Genomic DNA, 20,945 nt, shown 5'->3' on the forward strand with positions numbered 1-20,945 from the left:
TCTTTGGTCTGGCAACTGCTACCAGAGAAAATCGAGGTAGGTCACTACTGCTTGTTACCATTTCCCAAATGGCTTTTGTCTTGCTTAAGGTCACCATGTCAGAATACCACATGCTATTGTTATCATTCTCATTCCATCCATGCAAATGTTCATATTAACTTGGCTTTTAAGTTTTGACCTCTTACCTCACTAGCAGCGTATGTGTATAACACCTTATTCTTTATCACAAACCATAGGTGTTTCCATGGTTTCTTGTTGCCCTTTGATCTGAATAAATAGCCACTCATTGAAGAATCTTCTGTACTTGCTGATACCTACATTTAAGCAAATATGGTAAGAGTGCATGCGATTGTGGCACAACTGCTAGGCCAGCCAAGATCAATAACATTAAATATTTTTAAAGGGGTGGAGGGGAGTGAAAAGGGAATCAAAGCTGTAAGCACAGTGGCCAGCATCCTAAGTGTATATGTTAAGAAGCTCTGTGGAGATGTGACGAGGCCCACATGTAACTCCCTCAGCCCCTCTATACGTATGCTGTTTTATAAGTGGGCAAAGCTTCCCAGCTCTGCCTGTGCTCTGGAAGCACAGAGGGAGAATGTTGTTTGAGGTCAGTGATATGTTTCCTCTCTTACAGGATAACTTCTGGAGCACAGGCAGAGCTGGGAAGTTTTGCCCACTTGCACAATAGTGTGCATGGAGAGGGACAGGGGAAGTTGCCTGTAGGCCCCCATCACATCTCTGCGGAGCGTCCAAACGTATGCACTTTGTTAGGACATCAACCAATGTGGGAAAGCGGTATACAGATTTTAATTCGTATTTTTAAAAGCAGCAGCAGTGCTCCTAGTAACAATATTTCCTTGGCGTACAAATACGTCTGTACTGCTCCCTATCCATTCCGATGTCTAGTGGAATGAACAAATGAGCACTGAATCCAACAGACTTGGATATCTGCAGTTGCAACTGCTGACTTTTTAAACTGTGTTGCTTCATCCTACAGGAGTATATTTCAGTCTAAAAAGAGGTACTTTATTAAGCTAAGTCATATTTTAAGTTATGGGTATTATGATAAACAGCAGGCACATACTTTTCACTCGTAATAGAAGGTCTAAGATGATAGACAGACAAAAATAACTAGATAGATAGGATAGATAATAAAATAGTAAAATAATAATAATAATAGGCTAGAGTAAAACTAGAATCACACATTTTGATTCATTCAAGCAGAACTGAACCCCTATTTCAGTCATGGAAAAGCATTGTTGGAATTTAACCAGGTGTTTTCTTTTTAACCCACTCTTAAGCTCACCTTTTCTTTATGCATCCATAACATGCTTTCTTCTCTGCATTCCTTCCCTTTGCTAGCCCCCTTCTTTTTACTTTCCTGCTCTGTAATGCAATCTTTGCACCTCACTGCTCTCTCTTTAGTATACACACCATTTTCATCTCTCTTTTTCCTTCCTTAACTCTTTCTATGCTCAGTTTCTGTCTCCACCTTCAGATCTCTGCTCCTCCTTGTTGAACTTAGCCACAGCAAACAAAGCAGCCTCTCTCCCAGCAGTTCACATAGTAATGGTTTTTCTGCATATTATGTGGCAGCAAACCTGGAATTTCAGCTAACTGTATTTGACAGTCTGTGAAGGATTCTTATCTTGCCAAGGCTCCATCAATCCATTTATCATTCCATTTAAATGAAATGGAAAATTTAAATGAAGTGAAATTTCCCTTTTATCACACAAACTCAATAGCTGGGTAAGGTAGTGGGTGGGTAGGTAGTTAGTTTATTCTTGAAAAGAATTCCTTTTAGTTCCAAACAACATCTGACAGCTTTAGATTTAATGATTTGTTTTGTTCTTTTTAGTTACTGCTGACTGTATTTCTGAACTCAGTTACTCACTCATCAAATCTCTATAACCATAATCTTTTTTCTTATGGTACTCTTTCCCCACCATTAGAAAATAGGCTTGGCTGTAAAACAGGCTCTTCCTTCAACTGTTACTGTGCAGTGTGTGCTATTATGCATCTTTGAGACAGGCTCAGGAACTATGACCGACTTTCTCTCTCTGTCTCTCTCTGGAAGTTACTTTGAAGGATATTTATGAGAATTCCTCTCTTTTCTTCCTCCTTCTCCTTACTTTCCTCTTGACTACAGCCCTCTTTTTAAAATAATAATTTAATAATTTTAGAACAGAATAGAGAGTAGATTTAAATACCTGTCTACAAATCTAATTCACATTTCTATGTGAACTTGTCACTGCAAGCATCATGTATCATTTTAAGTAGGATGTAGTTACAAGATTAAGGCTAAGAGATTTTTTTAAAAAAATCATACTTTTAAAAACATCTATAAATGCCTACACATCTGTGCAAACAACAAATATACATGCTCTCATTTGACCAAAAAGGGATGTTCCTATCATGAAAACATTAATTGGCACTGCTTCCCACAGAAAGCTGTGCCAAACAATTGTGTTGGAACTTCTCCGCATCAACATTCTATCTAGACAGCATACTTGAAGGAACTGCACGTAACATCCTTCCCATTACACATTAAAAAAAGGAAAAAAGAATGCATCAAATAGTTCAGAAATACAGGGGGTGCCAAAAGGTTTCACACAACAGCACATTTAGTTACATTAAATAGTTTGTATCAATACATTATTTTGGCTTACTGCATTTTCCCCCAAGCAAGCAAAGGGGAAGAGGAGGCTGCCTAAAGATTCTTGAGATGTTTTACATCAGTTTATGCAAAGAAATAAAAAATACAGTCTTGGTAAGTGTCCAGCTGAACTGTAACAAAAACTTCCCCCAGACAGCAATTCATATCCAAGAATGCATTTCATTTTTTTCATGCTTAATTTTAAAAAAATCAATATCCAACCACTTTTAATATAGATGAACATGTCCACAGAATCATTTTCAGCGTTATGGATGTCTTATTGTATCTGTATGATCTTATCTTTATTTGACTCTCTCAAAGCAACTCTCTTGATCAGCCTAACAACGCATATTTTTAAACTTTCTGTAGGGCTTCTTTGTGACAATTTCCTTTCCATATGGCAAGGTAGGAATTATAATGGATATAAAAGTGTGGATATGTTAACACCACTTCTGATTTGTTAGAATACAAAACAACAGGGATACCCCTCCTCGAAGCTGAAGAAAGTAGTGGCGGAAACAACAGAGAAAGCCTGGTTGTATCCCCATGCCTGCTGAACTGCATGGGAGCTTGGAATTTTATGATGGCTTAAACCAAATGGTACATGACTAACTCCCAGAAGCACAAGAAATATATCTGTTTTTATGGGTTTTTTGTAAACCACCTAGAGACTTGCGTTTTGGGCAGTATATAACTGTTTTAAATAAACAAACAAAACATATATCCGGGTTGAAGCCATAATGACTTGCAAGTTCACAATGTGGTCAGCACTAATGGCAGACAGACTACCCCAGGCTCTGAAAAGACCTCAACAAATCCTGACTCCAAGCTGCTTCTCAGATGCAAAGTAAGGCCAAACTGGTTTCCATGTTACCTTCTTAACGAGGGGTAACGTATACCAAAACATGTTCTGGACTCTGATTCCTACAGCCACTAAACAGGTCTGTGGCTGCTGAGCCCCGTTTCCAGCACTTGCCTTGCCCTGAGCTTCTAGAGAGGCTTCTCATCCTTGCAGTGCCTTCCCTCCGGCAAAAAAAAACCTGTTCTTGCCTCAGCTGCAAAAGGAAAAGCAGTGGCCAGTGAAAACAAAAGGAATAGAAGGCACTATGACTCTCCAGCTGCAACTGGTGGCAAGAGTGATCAGAAATAGCCCCAATTACAGGCAAAGAGGAGCTTCAGCATACTTGATCTATCATTAACAGAATAAAAGAGCCAGCGTGCTGTAGTGGTTAGAGTGCCAGACTAGGACCGGGGAGACCTGAGTTCAAATCCCCATTCAGCCATAAAACTAGCTGGGTGACTCTGGGCGAGTCACTTCTCTCTCAGCCTAACCTACTTCACAGGGTTGTTGTGAAAGAGAAACTCAAGTATGTAGTACACCGCTCTGGGCTCCTTGGAGGAAGAGCGGGATATAAATGTAAAAAATAAATAAATAAATAAATAAATAAATAAAAATAATAATATGTGAGCTTGCCCTTCCATTCTCCCTTGCACATCATCTTTCAATTCCCAAACCATGGGGATGAACAGGAGGGAGGGATATTATTGCTGCTCATACTGAATGAAGTGAGCAGTGATGGGAGAAATGAGAGTGGCACGGGCTGTACCCAGTTAGCATAATTTCAGCACCCTCTGGCCATACCTGAACTCTGCTCCAGTTATATGCTAAAATATCATAATTGGCCCTACCAGCTCATCACAAACATTTTTTTCCTGATTATGAAAGATTCATTGTAAGTCTTTTGCTAGTACACACAATTTAATGCTGAGAATGTGTAGCACGTACTTCCTTGAGAGCAGCTGGGATCTTTTTCTGCTTTCTTCCAGATGGGATACTATGCAACACTGTAGACAAGGCACTGGATGGAGATCTGTGATTTATTGGAGACCCGTTTTTGGAAGGAGTGCAAAGGGTATCTGAAATGTAGACACCAGTTATGGTATTTTAATGTATCAGACAAATGGAAAGATGAGTTATCTTTTGGTGTTTGCTAATTGCACATTTTGACTCAAACTATTGATTTCAAAGTGCTTTATAAGTGCTTACAAATAAGCTTTTGGGTTCAATTCCACTATTTGAAAGTCAGTGAATACAACACGATTATTGTACAATCGTATATTTTCTGGAGTGGTTACTTTCTGTGGAAGAGCATCCTCACTCACACTAACTGGAGGGATATATGACACATCTTATTGTGGACAAGCTTTACTTCAACACAGACTGAGTGGGGATGGTTAAAGATTTGTAAATTACAATTAAATGAATTTTCAAGACTCTTGCAAAAATGCCTTTAAATCAATGTGTTTTACTAACACTGCTATCCATATTAAGCTCAATGTGACTAACTACAAAAAACCATTCTAAATGAGCTTATAAAAACATTTTCAAAACAGCAAAACAAGAAACTCTTAGTATGAGAGGTGCATTTTCAGCTCTTGAGAAACAACATTCAAAGTTAAATTGCATGTTGCACTGGCATGCATTATATTTATGTTCAAGGATTGATTTCTGTTCAATCTTATCCTCAGCTAACTATGCCACTCTGAACCAAAAAATGTCCTGTCTTCAGGACTGCAGTTCCCAGAAAGAAATTTGAAGCAAATAAAAGTAGCAAAAATTACCTTACCTTGTTTCTGCAGCTCTTTAAAGCAATGATCACAAACTCTTGCAGGCTGGTTTTTCATGTAGTCTAACCCATGTTTATTTGATGAACAAGCCTGGCAGATTACCTAGAAAAAAGAAACATGTAAAGTATATACACATATCCACACACATCTTGTTCAAGTTTGCATTTTAAGGTTATTCCATCGTATGTCTCAGAATAACAGTGTTATACTATTTTGGGTAGAGCCTGCTCCGTGCTACATCCCTGAGCCCTGGAAGCAAATGCTCCAATCTCTCATGCCTGCAGAAGTTTCCACTTCTGATTTAGTTTCAAATAAACCTAGATCAGTTGTCACATCTGAACAGACCAATCTTGGTTTAATGTAACCTATTTACTTGAAATAAACTGCAATTCAAAACAAAGGTTTTAAGAGGGGAGGGCAGAGGGCTGCATGCTCTCAAAGCTCGGGGATGAGAGCCAGGCTTTAACAGAGTGACATCTGGACTAGCCCAGAGAGCTTTCCTATAAGGCAGAATTGCATCAACTAATTAAATACTTCAAGAGTTCTATTCATATTGGGATAATAATGTGGGAAGGTTTGCAAGAGCAGTAAAGTAACTACCAATATAGTGAGATCAAAATTGATCATTCTTAGAGATACACATTTAGGGCAGAACCAGGGATTTAATTCTCCACGTCAATGTTAAAATCTACAGTTAGTCTCCTCATCTTAGTGGCTGACCAGATAAAGCGGGCCATAAAGCTTGGACTAGTCACTGGAGGTTGGGGGGGAAAACAGACACAACCTTTCCTTCTTTCCTCTTATTCTCCTTAACAGGGAATAGCTGTAATTGAAAAAATGGGGACAAATGGGCTTGGGCCCTTGCGGGAGAGGGGGCCACCAGCTGAATGACAGCTTACTCTTTTCTCCCCATCCCCACCTCTCTAAAAAAGACTGGGGGTGGGCAGGGCGCATCTTTACATTTTGTCCCAGGGCTCACTCCAACCTTGCTATACCCCTGCATCTTGAGATATATTAAGTTCCTTCCTTTCTTTTCAGTGTTGCACTGAAGCTTAAATAATCTTCAAGATCTTGGGAATTAGACATCTGAGAGAGCAGGGGGAAACTGAGCCATGAAATTTCATTATTCTTAATATTTCAGTGTTTGTCAGGAAATAGTCTCATTCCAATTCATCACAAATTACATTTAAGAATTATTAACATTTCAGAGGTTTGTTTTAAACTTGCTTTTATGCAATAATTTTAATAATGTAAGCCAAACTGTGTGCTGTTATATTTGTAGAAGTGGTTTAAGAAGTTTTTAAAATAAATGAAATGAAAAGTGGAAACTAAGATCCCTTCAACAGAAGAAATTCTATCCTCAGTCATTTCCCAACTTTATTTGCAGTCATCAGATCGGCAGATATTTATTATGTGACCTGGGGCCATTTCTCATAGCCTGAATGCTACATAGTGAATACCACTAAACTAGAGTGCAGTTTTTCTCAAATATGTTAATAGGCTGCAGAAGAGCCAAGCCCAACCTATAAATATGTTTACTAGCAGAAATGCAAAACTAACTATATGAAACTTTCCCAACCTTCCCACATGCTCGGCAGTGGTGCCTTCTCCATGTCAGTGTAAACTCGCTAGTACAGATCATACACATGGTAGCTCTAGTGTCAGGTATCCAGATGGGAGCCTTTGACCCTATAGGATTATCTTCTTCCTCTTTCTCAGGATCTGCCTAAAGGAGAGAGAGAAGGATGAATGAAGCAACAAAATCTCACTGTTTACATTGTTAGATTTAAAAACATATTTCAAGATGTTCCAATTTTCTAATTAGGGGAGTATAATATTTCAATGAGGCTATTCTCATGATGGGGGAAAACCGGGCTAAAGAAGCACAGCCCAGTTTATCCCCATCACAAGAACCAGTGGGCTTGCGGGCGATCCCGGAGTTCTCTGGCAGCTAGCCCACCAAAGTAGCCCTCCCCTTAGCCCAGGTTAGCGGAGCGAGTGCTCTGCTAACCCGGGTTTTCTGATCATGTGCCGCCACAGCACGGCTCCACACTATGACAACACATGAGAAAATCCCTGTCAGGAGGCTGTGAGCAGCCTCCCAGGTTTGGAGATCTCTCCTGGATGCCCTGTGCACTCATGTGGGGCATCCTGGAACTTTCAGGGGTCACGCAGCCCCCCGTTCCCCACCGCCCCCAATTCCTGCCACCCCTGTTGGCTCCGTGACGGCGCCAGCAGTTGTGTGGGCAGGCAATCCGACTGCCCAGCTACAAGCGGCTACTCGTTTGCGGAGAGAGCGGGCTAAGCCCACTCTCTCCACAGAACCCCCTCTGGTGCTTCACACCGATCATGTGAAGCACCTCAATATCTCATTTTTCAAAGACAACAGAATTCCTATCAAGAGGCATGGTTCCAGGACACCATTTTAGATTTCTGAGGCTGGTTTTAGTTGGGGGAGTGGAGAATTCACAGCTAAATTCAAAGGCTCACATATATCTGGTGTGGCTACTTTACTATACTTTATAATAGATATAGAACTGTCAACACAGGAAGAACAGCCCTTTAAAAAAAACAACAAAATTTATCTTTAACTCATTTATCTTTAAAATTTATCTTTAAATCTTAAAATTTATCTTTAACTCATGGTGTCAAACTAGTGATTTGAACCAGAAATATAGGTATTCTTGATGAATAATCTCATGTAATCTGAAATATGTGATCAGGAGACAAGCTGTACTGTTACAAAAAAGAAAGAAAGGAAAGGAAAGGAAAGAACCTACCTCTTCCAGACTTTTACTAGGGTTAAAAGTTATTCGTTTCTTTGTATATTCTTCAATTGACCTTGAGATGGCTTCCAGCCATCCATCACGTTCCATTGCAGAACTGTTAATATCAAGCAAACTATGGTCAAGGAATGTTTAGTTTCATAACATAACTGAGCAGCTTTTCCTTTTATCACAACAGTTCAGTAATACTAGTTTGAGGCAATAACCAATACTTTGTTTCTAAATATACATGCTCTTGTGTAGGGGCACAGCCCGGGGAGAGGGGGCCTGTGTTCACCCCTCTCTCTGGCGGCCCCTCAGAGTGAGGGAGATAATGAAGAAAATAGGGAGAGGTGGAGCTGGGGGACCCTCAAGAGCTGGGGGACCTGGGTTCTTTGAACCCTTTTGTTCAGTTATAGCTACACCCCTGCTCTTGTGACTAGGACTTACCTTGCTGACAGAATGAAGGATCGCTCTACACTTTCTATGTTGAGTTCATTCTGGTAAGCTTCATGGGTTGGCTTTCTAACCTGACAAGGAGGAAAAGGAACCATTCAGCTGTATCTGGCTTAATCAGAACAATGTCAACATTGCCTCAAAAGTGTCCGCAAAGGAAAACAACAGGCACAATGGGATCAATACAGTGCTTTAAGATTACAGAGGCTACAACAATGGCAAAACAAAATGAAAGTTAAGCTTTCAAGATAAATGAGTAGATTCTGGGGAATTCTAATGTTGAATATAAGTCACAGTTAGGACTAGAAACAGATTTAGTCCTATATATGCCTGGGACAAACTTCCAGAACATATACATAGTACAACTTCTCCCTTTCTCCTTCAGAACCCATCAAGTTTGTGAAGTCTTAGTCCTCAACTGAAATAAGGCCCAAAATGCATTTACATTTTCACATATTCATTCCATTACTCTTGCCTGTGTCTTTACTCCCTTTGCTCCTCTCCTTTTCCCTGCTGTCTAAATTTAAATTGTAAGCTCTTCACAGCAGATACTTGTCTATTTTTGCTTATGTTGCTCCGTAAAGCACCATCAATAGCCCTATACACATAATAGATAATCTGTACAGCAGAGTTCCCAACAGCATTATGTTCAAGAAATCGTTCTTCTTACAAGTGTTAACTCCATTAAACAAAAACATGGACTCATTTATTAGTGAACTAAAGACTGTAATCCGAGGTGAAGGCTGATCTTTGTTACTGTACAACATATAAGTGTTGCAAGTGATTGTGGTACAGAAGTTCAAGTTATGTGTTAGAAGACATGACACAGCAGAAGCTTCATTAACTCACTTTCATTCCAGCCAGTGACAGCATGTTGTTGAGTTTATACATTCCAGACTGTACAGGAGTTGTATATAGCAGAGCATCATTGAACTGCAACATAAACATGTTTAAAATGCAATTGAAATTAGACTGCATTTAGCATATAGGAAATGTGTACATTCCACATACCAAAGAAAAAGACCTACTTTTGCCTGCACAGACCAAAGCAAAAGGACCTGCTTTGACCGCTGCCACAATGTGCATGTGCTGGGCATATGACAATGCACAAGACAAAGCATGACAACTCATATTTCTCTGCTCTTCCCTCAGGCATATCATCAGATCTCCACATACAGGCTTCTCAACACAAGGCTCTCTATAAATTCCAGTCATGAGGCTGAACAAGAGCTATGGTCAAAATTAAATGGGTGGATGGCAATGTTAATGTACAGCACTGGATAATATACCAAAGGCAGCAGGTGGGAAAGTCTGATAATTTCTTTTTCTTGCAGAATTTGCCCAAATTACTGAATGTATGAAGCTGAAAGCAGTACAGTCTTTCTTTCTCGAAGATAAGGAAATATCCAATACTGCATTTTTTTTCCACACTGCCTATTTTTTTTTTTTACAAGTTTGTTAATATAACTCAGTATACAACGTGTCTGTGGGTGCTACTTGGTCATGGACTTTGCACATCTGAAAAAGCAGTCATTTTTTTCAAGGAATTTATTCCTAATGCTGAACTTGGAGTGGAACATTCTTCAAGAAGAAAAGGCTACATAAAAGCCACCAAATGGGAGGGGAAAGATGCTGTAATGCACACCCAGAAGAAAAATTCATGAAGCCACAGTGAGAGGGAAAACATTGTCCAGACTGCAATGTTAATTATTAAAAACCATTAGCTGTTGTTACTATATAGTACTTGTAGTGAGACTGGCTGCACCACTATGAAATTACTCTAGCGTAAGGCATGTAAAAGCATTCATGGCATCGTACCAGGAAAAACATTCGTGGCTGCATGACCTTCCTGGAGAGCTTCATTAGTGTTCCTTCTTTCAGAAAGACCTGAATGTTCAAAGCCAATAAGTACAAGAAATTTATATTTAATAAAATATTGAAGTTAGCTGTTGGGCACAAACTCTTCAAAAGAGAGGGAGATTCTTAAAGATGCTATTTATAAACTAGAGAAAAACCCAACATGACTAGTGGTGTGTTGGAACAGAGCAAGAGAGGGACAAAAGGGAGATGAAATCGCCAGGCAAAGAGCTGCCACCCAGTGTCTGTATGGGCCAGGATACTGTTGGTGTAGCGAGAAAAAGGGGGGCTACCAATTAGGGGTGTGCGTGAAATGGATTTTGCATTTCATTTCGAGCTAGAAAAGAAATAAAAAATGCTCAAAACATTTTGTCAAAACAGCAGACAAGTCAGCTGTTTTGACAAAACATTTGAAACGTTTTGCATGCCATTTTGGAAGGCTGTTTTTCCAGGGATTGCTGGTATACTGACTAGGGTTGGCAGGTATACCAGTCCTCCAAGGGAGGCTGACGTGCCAAATAGAGAGTGGAGGTCTGGTCTACCCACCACGTGAGGATGGTAGACCAGGCCTCTGCTCTGGACTTAGCACACCATCTGCCTTGGAAGACTGGTCTACTCACACCAACCCCAGTCATTAGACCAGTTCTCCCTGGAGAAACAGCCCTCCAAAATGGTGCTCAAAACTATTCAAACTCAAAATGGGGTAGTCTAGTTTTGTTTCAAGCTTTAAATAGGCCCTTTATTTTAAGGGTGCTTTGTTTCAAGCACCCTTAAAATAATTGCTTGAGGTGGCTTACAATATTAATGAAATAGATACAATATAGAACAATAAAAATTAATAAAAACTTAAAAGTTAAAAGACCAGACTAAAACACATGTAAAAGTTACAAATTTTAAAAGTTTCAAATTAAAAGTAATAAATAAAAAGCTAAAAACTAAAAAAAACAACACCCCAAAACCCACCCCTGCCAGATATCAGCAGCACACATTTGTTCATTTAAAATGAATAAAGCCATAGCCCACAGATGGATTGTAACACTGGTCTTCAATTTCTACATTTCTTATACTCCCCTTCAGACTTGTTACAGAACTCACCCTTCCTGGCTGTACAATCTCATGATGACCATTTAAACTGTACTGGATTTGCATAAGCTTCTGGAAGTTATCCTAGAGGGAGAAAACATATATAGTTATTGCAAACATGGAAGGATCTGAGAAGTTTCAAACAAGGGTGTATGGGGCAGGTATGGAAAGAGATCCAAGGCTTTCCAAACACTAAAAAGTCACATTGGTGGCTGGCTTGCATTGGCTTCAGGGGTGCTCCAATTCTTTTTCTTTTTAAAAATCATATTTCCACATTCAGCCAGGGGAAAGGAGACCTGGATTCTCCCCCATCCCTGGCAGTCCTGCCAGGCACACACCAGAGATACCACTTGTGCATGATTTTGGGCATGGCCCGAGCTCAAGAGGGCCTGCGTGAGCTCTCTGGAGCTCATTCCCAGCCAGCACTTGCTGACTGGGTGCATTTATTTCCCTTTCTCTCCCTTGTTGGAGGGAGAGAAAGCGACATGCACACTCGAATGAACTCTGGAGGACTCTCACGGGCCCTCCAGAGTTCTGGCCATGCCTGCTTGCACATGACATCACACACAAATGGGAAGTAGCTAGTAGGAATGTGCACAAATCGATTTTTAAAATTTGTTTTGTACCCAAATTGAATCACCCCTGATTTGATTTGTGTCCAAATCTATCCTCCCGAATCACCCCAGATTCAATTTGGATTCGATTCAGACCTCTTATAAAGGTCCTAGGGGCACCAACTTTAGATAGTGGGTAAGTCCCCATGGGTGCCACCTAACAACCAAATGTCAAGGCAGTGGGGCACTTGGTTGATTTTTAATGAATTGTTTTAGTTTTTACTGATTTTGTATATTTCCGCCATAGGAAATAATGAAGATTCAAAGTTAGGAGATTCATCCTAACATGGATGCCCAGCTCTAATTTAAAAAAACAAGCTAAGCTCTAGCCCTTGCAGAAGTAGAGTTATGGAGCAAAATGTGTGGTCACTATTTTAAAAGTGTTTGGATTCTTTGGTGTATAACAACTTTTCCTCATAATGAATCCCTATGAGGATTCATTGCACACCTTCATTTCTGCTGTTCATTTTGACTGTCATTAGACAGTGCCAACTGTCAACTGCCACGTGTCAACTACAACCCCCAACCCGCAACACTATTTTTTAGGAATTTTTGAAGTGCTTAGATTCTTTGGTGTCTTCATTACACAACTTCATTTCTTCTGTTCATTTTGACCCCATTGCTTGGTGGGGAATTAGTGGCATCCCATGTGCCAACTACCCCCCAACCTGCAAGCCACTGGGTACTCAGTTTATCTATTAGGAATTGTTGAGGTGTTTATAGACTCTTTGGTGTGTAATGAATACTTATAGGGATTCATTATGAGGAAAGGTTATTAGACACCAAAGAGTCTAAACACTTGAAAAAATTCCTAGAATATAAACTGAGTAGTACTCCATTGCCTTGAGGGTGGGAGGCGGGTATCCCAGTTGGCACATGGCAGTTGTCAGTTGGCACTGTCCAAAAACAGACAAAATGAATAGAAGAAATGAAAGTGTGTAATGAATCCTCATAGGGATTCATAGAGGAAAGTTATTATACACCAAAGAATCCAAACACTTGAAAAATAGTGATCACACATGTTGCTCCATATCTCCACTTCTAGAAGGGCTAGAGCTTAGCTTTCTTTCTTTCTTTTTTGTAAAGAAAGTTGGGAATCTGGGGAAATTAAAGGAGGAATCAGAATCTTGAATCAATTTGAATTGGGCGTGATTAGATTTGGACCCAAATCTTGCCAATGGATCACAGTGGTGATTTGTTCTGTTTTCAAATCACCTGAATCACCTAGATTTGTATACAAATTGATTTGTACCCAAATTGATTTGCACATCCCTATTGGCTAGTGCCTCAGAAGGACTGTACAAGCCCTCCAGGGCTCATTCTCAGCCAGTGTGTGTGGGCTGGGTGCAGAGAGAAAGGGAAATAAATGCACCCAGCCAGCAAAAGCCAGCTGGGAATGCACTCCAGAATGCGCTCACACGAGCCCACAAACACTTTTTTGAGCCTTGCACATGAGGTATTACACAAAGTGGCATAGCTAGAGCCCTGGAAGGGCTGTGTAAGTCCTGGACTTTTTGTTTGCTTTCTACCTCGTAGAGAGAATCAACAAAACATGGACTCAACCAGCAAATGCCGGGTGGGAATGAGTTCCGGAGGGCTTGCGTGGCCCTCCTGGGGCTTTAGCCATGGGGTGGGGGGAGGTGGCGGTGTACCAATTAGGCGGCTCCCAGGAGTTGGGCAGGCCCAGGTTCTTGAAACCCATCTGCCCAATTATAGCTTCACCCCTGCATGTAACACTGCAATGTAAAGGGTAGCTAGAAAGGATTTTTTGTGGGGGGGGGAGCAAACTACATTTATTTATTGAAAGTGGGTGCCAGTTTGGGCCTTCTGCAAATCTGTGAACTCTAATGTATGTCTGGCATCACATATATTATGTGGATCCACTTATGTGGATATAAATGGGATACACTGCTACAATTACTGTGAACACAATACTTCTGAATGTATAGTAAGCTCATGTAAGATGCCACAAACGAGATACTCACCCCTTGTTTCATAATGTCATTGGCATGGTTGGCTACTTCTATGACAACCGCAAGAGCATCTGAAAAGAAAAACCAACATTTAATATAATCTATTTAGGTTATAGCAGCACTGGTGAGGCACATTGCAGAGTAACATAAGCAAAAGAGACAAAGTGCATGAAGTTTTAACTCTTCCAACTGTGTGAGTAAGTCGTTTTAAGTTAAGCTGACCTTTTCAATGAACTAGAAAGAACTAGCAGCCCTTAACGCACATGGAAATCTGTCAGCAATCTGGCCACCCAGAAGGGAAGTCCAGGAAGACAGTCCACAATACAAACTGGGCTGCAGAAACAAAACACGGCTCGGAATAGTTCTTTATATCAGGCTTGGGCTGAAAGCTGTTGACACAAGGGTTGATAAATGTTGTCTTCCAGCAGCTAACAGAAAGCTGCTGACGTGCTTTATAGTCCAAGCTGATAACTCTCAGCTGGCAGGGATTCAAGGCTTATCAGCCCCCTGCAAGAGGCGGTTACTCCTCCTGATAGTTTCCAGCTGTGTTCTCCGCCTTGTGACATGCCGTTGCTGTGGAGTCAGTGGGGGTTGCCTGCACAGCTCATCTTCTAGTCTGTCCGTCGCTGTCTCTGCTGCCTCAGACTGCTCTGACTGCTGTGCCTGCTGTGAAACATCAGCCGGACCTTCCTCAGCCGTCTCTTGGGAACTGACAGCTGGGCTCTGCCCCTCAGGCACCCCTGCATCGGCTGAAAGGCTGTCAGCTTCCCTTTCCTCCTCGCTATCTGAGATCGAGGGCGTGACAAAATCACTGACACTCTCTAGCTATACCAACCCAAATAGGAGTTTCCTGCCTGCTCCAACCCCACCGGCAAGTTTACCTATATATATCCTCATTGCCTTTTCCAAGCCAGTTTCATGTGTCAGTCATGTATTCTATAGTGCTTAGAAGCAACAGGCAATGCTTGTGTAGTTCTCATAAAACCACTTATGCAATTCTTTCCCCAAATCACTCTCTCTTTATATTAGTGTACAATGTAGTAGTAGTAGTAGTAGTAGTAGTAGTAGTAGCAGCAGCAGCAGCAGCAACTTTGCCAAGTAAGGAGCGGGCTGCTCAGGCAGGAGGAAGGTGGACTTTCCATTGCAAAAGGTACAGGGGAGGACTGCTTCCCCTGAAAAGAGAGTACTTATGGAGGAAGGAGGCCCCTTGAGATACATTTCTAGAGCTCTACAAGATATTTTTGTGCTGACAGTTTTCTGAATGGCTTGAATCCACTCAAGCCATCCTGAATGGTAGAATTTGTGCGGCATTAGGGTTACTTTTGGGCTAGCTGCCAGAAATCAGAAGAACAAGGTCTTAAAACTGGCTTTTGATAGTTTTATACAGGGCTGTGCTCCTTGACCTGTGAAAAATGATCGGCTCCATCCCGATTGCAGATCCCCAGATCCCTGCTAGGCTTTATTTTCCTAACCCTGACTTCTTTTTTCAACCAGTAAACACCATGTTTTAAAAAAACATGTTGGCAACCACATGTGGCATTGAGACTGCCAGCAAATCTGTAATGGGGCACCAACAAAGGCTATTCTTTTAGAGTCAATATATTTGCTTGCAAACTGTATGGCTGGGCTACCATTAATCATTATACACGACTAAGCTCAAAAGGATTTGTAGTTTTCATATAGAGGAGGGTCTGTAGCTCTGCGGTAGAGCACCTGCTTCAGTCTCAGGGCTGGGAAAGTTGGGAAGGACCCCCGTACTGAAAACCTGTAGAGCCACAACGGAGCAAAGTGGCCCAGTGGTTTAACTCCGTATAAGGCAGCTTCAAAGGTTAATGTTCAAGTTCTTCCTCTTTGCCAATTGTCATATTGAAGAAAAAGAGGGGCAGCACCAAAAGCCATATGTTCATTAACAGTTACCCTGAGTATCTTTGAAGTCTGTTGAATCTTCTAAAAGGTTCTTCAAATAATCTGCAGAAAGAGAAATATTAAACCTTATGTTCTTATAAGTATGCAGGAAGTAGAGAGTGGACAGAGAGAAATTTTTCTCCCTCTCTCACAACAGGGGTCATCCCATGAAACGGAAGGTTGGGAAATTTAGGACCAACAAGAGGAAGTACTTTTTCACACAATTGATCTATGGAATTATTTGCCATGGGATGCGGTGATGGCCACTAGTTTGGATGACTTTAAAAAGGGCTTAGACAAATTCATCGAGGACAGGTCTATCAATGGCTACTAGTCTGGTGGCTATAGGCCACCTCCAGCCTCAGAGGCAAGATGCCTCTGAAAACTAGTTGCAGAGGAGCAAAATCAAGAGAGAGGACATGCCCTCACCTCTTGCACAGAGGTGGGCTTCCTAGAGGCATCTGGTGGGCCACTGTGTGAAACAGGATGCTGGACTAGATAGGCCTATGTTCTTATAAAGGGAAAAAGTAGAATCAAGTGTTACACTAAACAATCACATTACGATAAATAACAACCATATTTTACAAACAATGGCGATATACTAATGTTTGAAAACATGAACAGAAAAGGCTTCCAATTTTGCATTTCTGACATCAAACATTCTGAAAAGTTAATCATCATCCTGTTAGGCACATGGAAAAAATCCATACAAGCCCAGTTTGTTTCCGGAGGCTAATTGATTCTGTACACGGGCCTTATTGTGAAACAAATAACTGAAGACTGATTATGGATATGTAAATCGATTCAGAGCATTGTCTAACCAAAGAAAAATACATTTCTAGCCCATTGATTTATATTGGGAGAGAAAAGAATATGCTTGTCTCCCATTGAGGTGTTGTACTGAAAAAGTATTTGACTGGCTAGATCATGTCCTCAGTGCACTCAGAATGTGTGCTGTAGGTATGCAGAGTTCATGACAGAATATATGCTACTAAATTCTGTGAGCGTTTATGCATAGTTTTGCTTTTGGCCACTAGATGGACCAGTGGAATCACAAAATTATTCTAATGCTAAAAAATTTAAAATGTTTAAATTACCTAAAAGAAAACCAAAAGTACCCTGATTTGATTTCCCCATATTATATCCTGTATTTCAGACCCATTTATTTCAATAGGATTTTAAAACAGTTAGCTTGACCTGAACTGTGCAAGAACATTAGCCATTTGCAGATGTTAATCCAAATGTGTGGAGAAGAAGGAAACAGATTGTGTGCACTTGACCTCCATACATTCAATACAAAGTCTGAAAAAGTCCCTGTGTGGAAAGCTGTATACATGGGAAGGTGGTGTGTGTGTGTGTGTGTGTGTGTGTGTGTGTGTGTGTGTGTGTATGCATGTGCACGCCTTTCTCCACATGATCAGGAATCCTGAAAAATCAGGCTTCCTGATTATGTAGAAAAAGCCCTCCCTGTATACAGCTGTATGCATGGGACCTTTTTCAGACTTTATACCAAATGCATGCAGGTTGGGTGCATGTGATCCTGCTCCCTTCCCCATATTCTGATGTCTCAAAGGACTTTGATTAAATGTGCACTTAATACTCTGATGATGCAAGAGGTTGTGGGGAGATCAGAACATATCCAGGATATTTTTCTGAAATAGGGTGCTTGCTCTCTTCTTCCAATCAGTACGTAGCAGGAATCATAGCAAGACACAGAGTGGTGGGAGAAGACTGAAATAAATTATACTGCCTGGCAGTGTTACAGCCACTAGCTGAAAGCTATACACAAGTCGCAATATAGATCTGAGCGGCAGGAGGCTCAGGTAGACATTTGCTTGAGTAGGCAGAATACACAGCTTTTCCATTCTGACCTATCTTTTCAAAAAGAGAGAGATATATATAATATGGTCTGCTCCCAAACTCCAACAACTTGATGCTAATTTTACTTAGAACAATCTGGAGATGATTAACAATGGCAATCTGTCTGATATTTCTGCCTGCATGTCCATACAGATTTCTCCATCAGGAGTGCCTGTAATTTCCTATTTGGTTCCCCGAGTTGACAATACAGTGTTAATGTTTGCTTTCTACAGCTGCAAGCATTAAAAATGAGTTTGTTGCCAAAGCATGTTGGACCTCATCTGACATTCAAGTAAGTATGCAATCTAAAAGGCTAATGGGAGGGGGAAATGGGATCCATTTCTTTCAGAAGTAGAAGTGAAAATACTTAAATAGTTTAGCAACAGTTGAGGAAAGGAGAACACTTTTTTTCTGGCAAACAAACAATAAACAGATAGAGGATAAGGATAAGGGACGTGAAGAATATGAGCAATGGTAGAAAGAGAAAGAGAAAGATCATCTGGGATCAGAGGAAGACCTACACATTTTGCTGTAGCTATCTTAGTGGAAACAAATGAACAAGGGAGGTTACTACATTTGAGCCAAGGCTCCTGGGCATTCAGCTTTAAAGCCCATTTTCCTAGAGCCTGTTTCCCAAGTTTTAGGGAGCAGCCATGGAATCTGTACATTAATAAATATGGTGTGCTTCTACAGATAAGTGTCACTTTCACCACTGTTAAGCACAGCCCCACTCCACATATCTGGGATTAGAGGAAAGTGTTTTTAACTTAGACATTGCAACTTGGAGGCAGACTTGAGCCTCAACCTTCCAATTCATAAACTAGCTGCTGCTGTTAACCAACATTTCTTTCTCTCTCTTTCAGATTTTGTCCCTAGTACTATATTGAGCCCACACATCTTTGGATAGTGGTAAACATATTGCAAATTCCCATTGTTGTCTATATAGCACCATCACTTTATAAAACAACATCAGCATGAGAGACAGGCCTTCCTCCCCCAGGGGGCTTACAATCTATGTTTTGGCCAGGGTGAGGGAGGGATACCACAAGAGACAGAGAAGCAAGAGTAATGGAGGATGAATGCACTAAAATACAGTTATAGGCACTTAAGTGAAGTAAGACTCATTTATCAGTCAATAAAAAGACTCCAACTCTTTCCGTACCATTTTCCATACCATCAAGCTCCTATATACATGATGGTAGTTAGCATTTTACAAGTTCTGTGGGGTGTGTATATATTTATATATTAGAACAATTCTATGGCAAATAAAGGTTAATTAAGGTCACAGATAGAGTGCAGCCATAACCTAATACAGTGACAAATTCCAAAGCTGTGTTGCTTTCTTTGCAAACACAACAAAAAGCCTTAGCACACCTTAAAGACTAATGACTTTATTGTGACATAAGCTGTTGTGGGTCATAACCTATTTCATCAAATGTATGAAGAACTAATTCATCTGACAGTTTGCTCTGTTTCACAAAAGCTCACACTATGAATAGTGATGTGCATGGACCGGTTCGCAGGCCATTATAAAGGCCTGCGAACCAGTTTGCTGGGGGGGGGGGCGGCTCGTGGTTCGCAGCCAGGGGGTGTGGCTCTTTAAGGGCGGGGGAGGGTGCCCTTACTCCTCCTGCCGCTTTCCCCCCCACTGGCGCTCCTTTTTTGAAAAGCATTTGGGGCGTCAGCGTACCTCCCTGTCACCCCTTCCCCCGTTCCTTGGCAAAAGGCTTCAGAATGTATGACTACATGTGTGCACAGTGCATGCGCATCACGTGTGTGTGTGTGTGTGGTGTGTGTACGTGTGTGCCCATGCACACACGCAATCGCGCATTCTGAAGCCTTTTGCCGAGGAATGGGGGAAGGAACGGCAGGGAGGTATGCTGACGCCCCAAATGCTTTTCAAAAATGAAGCGCTGGCAGGGGGAAAGCAGGGGGAGGGATAAATGCACCCTCCTCCACCGTGAAAGAGCCCCCACACCCGGCTGCGAACCGGAACGCCATGGTTCCGTGCACACCACTAACTATGAAATGTATTAGTCTTTAAAGGTGTCATAGGATTATTTGTCATAACCATTACAAACTTTTTAATTCTTATTCTATGGTTGTTTTGGGGGCCCTTTAATAGGGTTTGACAAATCCCAGGCACCAGGGAGCCATGGTGCCTAGAATTTAACTGTGATGCCTAGGATTAGGATATCCAGAGGTAGTTAATCTATATTATTAATTCTCCAAGATGGGCCATGCGTGGGGATGTGGTAGAAAGGAGGCGATTGGCTGACAGAGTTTGCAAGCAGAAGCACCTGAATGGGCAGTGGGGATTCCATATGCAGATAGGGAGAAGGAGCCTGTGAGAGCAGAAGCCCCATGGTGATTGGGCAGTGGGGATTCCATATGCAGATAGGGAGGAGGAGCCTGTGGCACTGTGGTGATTGGGCAGTGGGGATTCCCTATGCAGATAAGGAGGGAGAGCCTGTGATGGTTAAGGTCAGTTGGAATGCAACTGTTACTGGTCGGAAGATGTTCTTGATTGTAGAGGAGAGGAATCTCTCTATATAAAAAGACAGCAGGCAGGGGTCTGCAAAAAGACGAGTCGTGAGGGAGGGAGGAGTCCCTTCAGGAGAAGGAGGATGCTGCTGTGTGAATTAAATGAGGAAACAAGATGAACAAAATCTGTTAACTCAGGGAGGGAGGGAGAGAGAGAAAAAACATGAAGGGAGGGGAAAGAAAGAGTGGGGAAGAGCAAGTGGAGGAGAGAGAAAGAGAAAAAGAAGGGAGTGGGAAGAGACACAGAAGGAAGGGCAAGGGACGGGCCTGAGCCTATCAGCAGCCTGAGGGGAATGAGTGGCCATGGCGGCGCCTATTGGCATCAGGGAAGGGCCCAATCAACCACTGCTACTGTTTGGGGCTACCGAGGTCATTGTCAGAGGGAGGCAGGCAGGCAAGGGATGGGCCCGGGCCTGTCAGCAGCCTGAGGGGAACAAGCGGCCATAGTGGTGGCAGCAGTAAGGAACGGCCCAGGAGAGCGAGCGAGCGAGCTGCGGGGGGGGGGGAGAACGAGCGAGCTGCAGGGGGGGAGCGAGTGAGAGTGCTGCAGGAAGAGCGAGCGAGAGAGCTGCGGGGGGATGCCACAGGCTCAATGCACAACTGC

At 41.8% G+C, this 20,945-nt stretch overlaps 1 protein-coding gene and 1 long non-coding RNA gene across 3 annotated transcripts in view; one reads left to right on the forward strand and one right to left on the reverse strand.

The window, feature by feature from the left end:
* LOC128326017 (uncharacterized) overlaps positions 1-10,233 on the forward strand; it is a 29,477-nt gene extending 19,244 nt beyond the window's left edge. Inside the window, exons 3-6 of the long non-coding RNA XR_008307800.1 lie at positions 237-333; positions 3,026-3,061; positions 4,484-4,569; positions 9,840-10,233. This is a non-coding gene — a long non-coding RNA (uncharacterized LOC128326017). The remainder of the gene's footprint in view (positions 1-236; positions 334-3,025; positions 3,062-4,483; positions 4,570-9,839) is intronic.
* Positions 1-20,945, reverse strand: part of FGD6 (FYVE, RhoGEF and PH domain containing 6) — an 89,010-nt gene that overhangs the window by 3,927 nt on the left and 64,138 nt on the right. For both annotated transcript variants that reach the window (XM_053252043.1, XM_053252044.1), the window contains exons 9-19: positions 15,950-16,000; positions 14,045-14,103; positions 11,458-11,529; positions 10,324-10,392; positions 9,355-9,438; positions 8,500-8,579; positions 8,065-8,167; positions 6,864-7,010; positions 5,284-5,386; positions 4,443-4,573; positions 186-314 (exon numbers count right to left, since the gene is read on the reverse strand). In XM_053252043.1, the coding sequence (XP_053108018.1) occupies positions 186-314; positions 4,443-4,573; positions 5,284-5,386; positions 6,864-7,010; positions 8,065-8,167; positions 8,500-8,579; positions 9,355-9,438; positions 10,324-10,392; positions 11,458-11,529; positions 14,045-14,103; positions 15,950-16,000 (1,028 nt within the window). The remainder of the gene's footprint in view (positions 1-185; positions 315-4,442; positions 4,574-5,283; positions 5,387-6,863; positions 7,011-8,064; positions 8,168-8,499; positions 8,580-9,354; positions 9,439-10,323; positions 10,393-11,457; positions 11,530-14,044; positions 14,104-15,949; positions 16,001-20,945) is intronic.

The sequence above is a fragment of the Hemicordylus capensis genome, chromosome 5 (assembly GCF_027244095.1).
Source record: "Hemicordylus capensis ecotype Gifberg chromosome 5, rHemCap1.1.pri, whole genome shotgun sequence".
Taxonomy (NCBI): Eukaryota; Metazoa; Chordata; class Lepidosauria; order Squamata; family Cordylidae; genus Hemicordylus; species Hemicordylus capensis.